Source organism: Aplysia californica, unplaced genomic scaffold, assembly GCF_000002075.1.
Source record: "Aplysia californica isolate F4 #8 unplaced genomic scaffold, AplCal3.0 scaffold00345, whole genome shotgun sequence".
Taxonomy (NCBI): Eukaryota; Metazoa; Mollusca; class Gastropoda; order Aplysiida; family Aplysiidae; genus Aplysia; species Aplysia californica.
In genome coordinates, this window is record NW_004797615.1 from 452,969 (window position 1) to 455,864 (window position 2,896).

A 2,896-nucleotide genomic window follows, 5' to 3' on the forward strand; every position below is an offset into this window, starting at 1 on the left:
TTTAGGGGGGGGGGGGTACTTTTAAATTGACGATTTTTGGTAAATTTATGGTCCCCGTACTTTTTACGTAGTATAATACTCCAATCACTTGTAAATGTAAAAAGTGCTTATTCTTTGTGTTACAATCCTCACTTTCAGATTTTCTGTCCTAGAACTTTCATTTTGCGTATTATGTAACAGAATGTCGCTTTTTCTCAAAAATTCGATTTTTGAGGTTTTTTCTTATCTACTTTTTTTCTTTTTGATTCCAATGAAGTTTTCAGGGTTTGTTATTTATACCATAACCTAACTTTATACAGGTGGAAAAAAATCGATGATTCATGAGTGAGTTACATGCATGAATATGTAATCGAATTCAGAGGCGGGGGCAGGTCAGTTATCCATCTCTTACTTCTTTTCTATTCAAGATATCCAAGATTTCAACAGTATAAAATTTTGTACTGAGTATATCTACCAATGTACCAAATTTGAAAATTTGTTGGTTAATAAAAATTCCTTTTTACTTTTAAAAAAGCTGTTTTGTTTTCAATGTGGCGGCCGTCACCATGGCAACCGTAGACTTAAACAAAACAAAATTAAAGTTACATTTTACATGTTTTCCTGTTATACCTCCTTGTTATAAGGCTTTATGTAAAAAGGCTATAGTTACCGAGACTGGTTTATAAACCAGCCCTCCCCCCTTTACTGCCCACCTTTCAACTAGATCTGCCATTCACACACAGCCACACAGCATCCAATCGTCTTTCTTGTTTCCCATAATTATTATGCGCATACTGCTAGAGCCTAAAGTTATGCTAATCAATCTAAAGCTTTAATTAATTTACATTCAAAAAGAAACATTGTTAGTAGGCCTACTGTGTGTTAGCAGACAACATCAGAATCAATGAAACATGAAGTAACGAAAAGTACACAGGGAGGCAGCTAAAGCGGATTAATGATACCATGAAATTCTTAATAAAGCACATCGTAACTAAACTGAAACTAAGGCAACGTGTGAGGTCATAATCTTCAAAAGAAAATAAAACTACAAAAACGACGTGACACCACAGACTTGGATTATAATATCCTTTTATCCATTATAATACAAGTCTATGAGTGACACAGTTAGAGCTAATCAAGGTAAAGACAAAAAATGAGCAAGTATTGAAAAGAAAACGACTTAGGCCAGTTGTTTTAATAAACTTTTCTGGTAAGGGAAGTAAGAATCACAGAATTCTCTATAAGGGGGAAATAATATCATGAATAAAATCAACTACGAAAATGAAAACTCACTCTGTTGAGTTTTTCTAACAAAAATTATGTTTTAGTGGCAAAGTCAAATGAAGGTCAACAGAAGAAGGGAAAAATATTATATTGGAGAGGGTATACTACGATAGTTCTATAAGACCCGACCTTGAACTTCTGACATGACATCACTAGGTTTATCGCAAGTTACAAAGTCTAGAAGTCGCATGCTGGAAATAAAAAGTAGTTCAAAACCATCTCACAATCTACCATTGCTCATATTTTGAATTAATTTACCTCAAAATATATAACAAGTTTGGTCTAGTTGTCTTCAATGTGTAGAGTTTTATAAATCTCTTTTTTTTCATTTCATCAAATCCAAAAAAGAAAATAAGATAAAGTGTGTTTACATGTCAGTTTTAAAACTGATTAAAATAGAGTATTATTACTTAAGTCAAAAGTATAATTACAAAATACACCTGTAAAATAACGAGCTTTTAGCAAACAGAAATAATAAAAAACGAGAGGTCAAGGACTCCCATGTCGTAGTTTTTCTAACCGACCACACACATTACTGTGATAAACAGAAAAGATATTAAAGGCCCTAGGCCTACATGTACCCTAAAGTTTAATGCTACTATTTTACGACTTTAAATTGTAAAAATAAAAGAACAACAGCTGCAATGATTAAAGACAACAACAACAATTACCGCTAGTAACGAAACCATGCTTTTACGTGAATAGTATAAAGAAACAAAACTTTGCAAGAAAAGAGTGCCACTCCTACCCACAATGGGCGCGTGTGCATTAAACTACTCAAACCTGTGCTCACCACCCCTCTCTAGACAGAGCATGTGCATCGGGATCAGGCCTACTGCTAAGTCGAAGCACAACGCAATGTGTGCATGCCACAGAGGTTGCTAAGAAATTAAAAACAATAGCTTCGAGAGGCGATGGTTATACTAGATTAAAAATAGAATCTCCACTACATAGACCTTCCTATGACCACAGACAAATCAGAAATGACCTTAATACCACTTTGGTATTTTTGTATAAATTTTTAGTTCTTGTTGTTTGGACCATTTGCGTTCGTCCATGTCGTTGGCTTTTTCTCTTGAGTAAAATTTACCTTTCATAATGGCGCTCAAACGGGTTTTACTTTGACAAATGTGGCCTTAGACCTTTTTATATCAATCGATTCTGTTTCCAACCGCTTTTTCTTTGCTCGCAGAACAATAATTGCTGATAGATCTACAACGTCCCTTATGAAATTACGTCCACTCCGCCCTTGTTGCACGTATTCTACGATGTTTTCAAGCTTTCACCGATATCTTCCGAAAAGGTCTAACACCATCACATCAAATCAAAGTGAAATGTGGTTAACAGAATCTTGCTAGTAATGCTAGTGCCTGACGCAACTTACCCGGAAATTGGCGACCTGGAATTCGGGGCTGACGTCTTGAGAGGGTCATCAGCGGCCACGTCATTGTCCTCACCCTCGTTCTGGACAGAGAAGAAAGACACGTTCTTGGGCTTGACCCTGGCTCGGACGTACACCTTGTTGCCTGGTTTAGGCCGATTCTCGTCCTGGAGGAGATTGCAAGGGTGGCTTATATGGTTACATGTATATAGGTGGTACAGCGAAAGGGAGAGGGGAGAGGGAGGAGGGGGG

The 2,896-nt window shown here is 36.5% G+C and overlaps 1 protein-coding gene across 1 annotated transcript in view; it reads right to left on the bottom strand.

The window, feature by feature from the left end:
- Positions 1-2,896, bottom strand: part of LOC101855119 — a gene marked incomplete in the record, with an annotated part of 21,098 nt that overhangs the window by 5,423 nt on the left and 12,779 nt on the right. Inside the window, 1 exon segment of the mRNA XM_035970944.1 lies at positions 2,648-2,811. Coding sequence (XP_035826837.1) covers positions 2,648-2,811 — 164 coding nt within the window.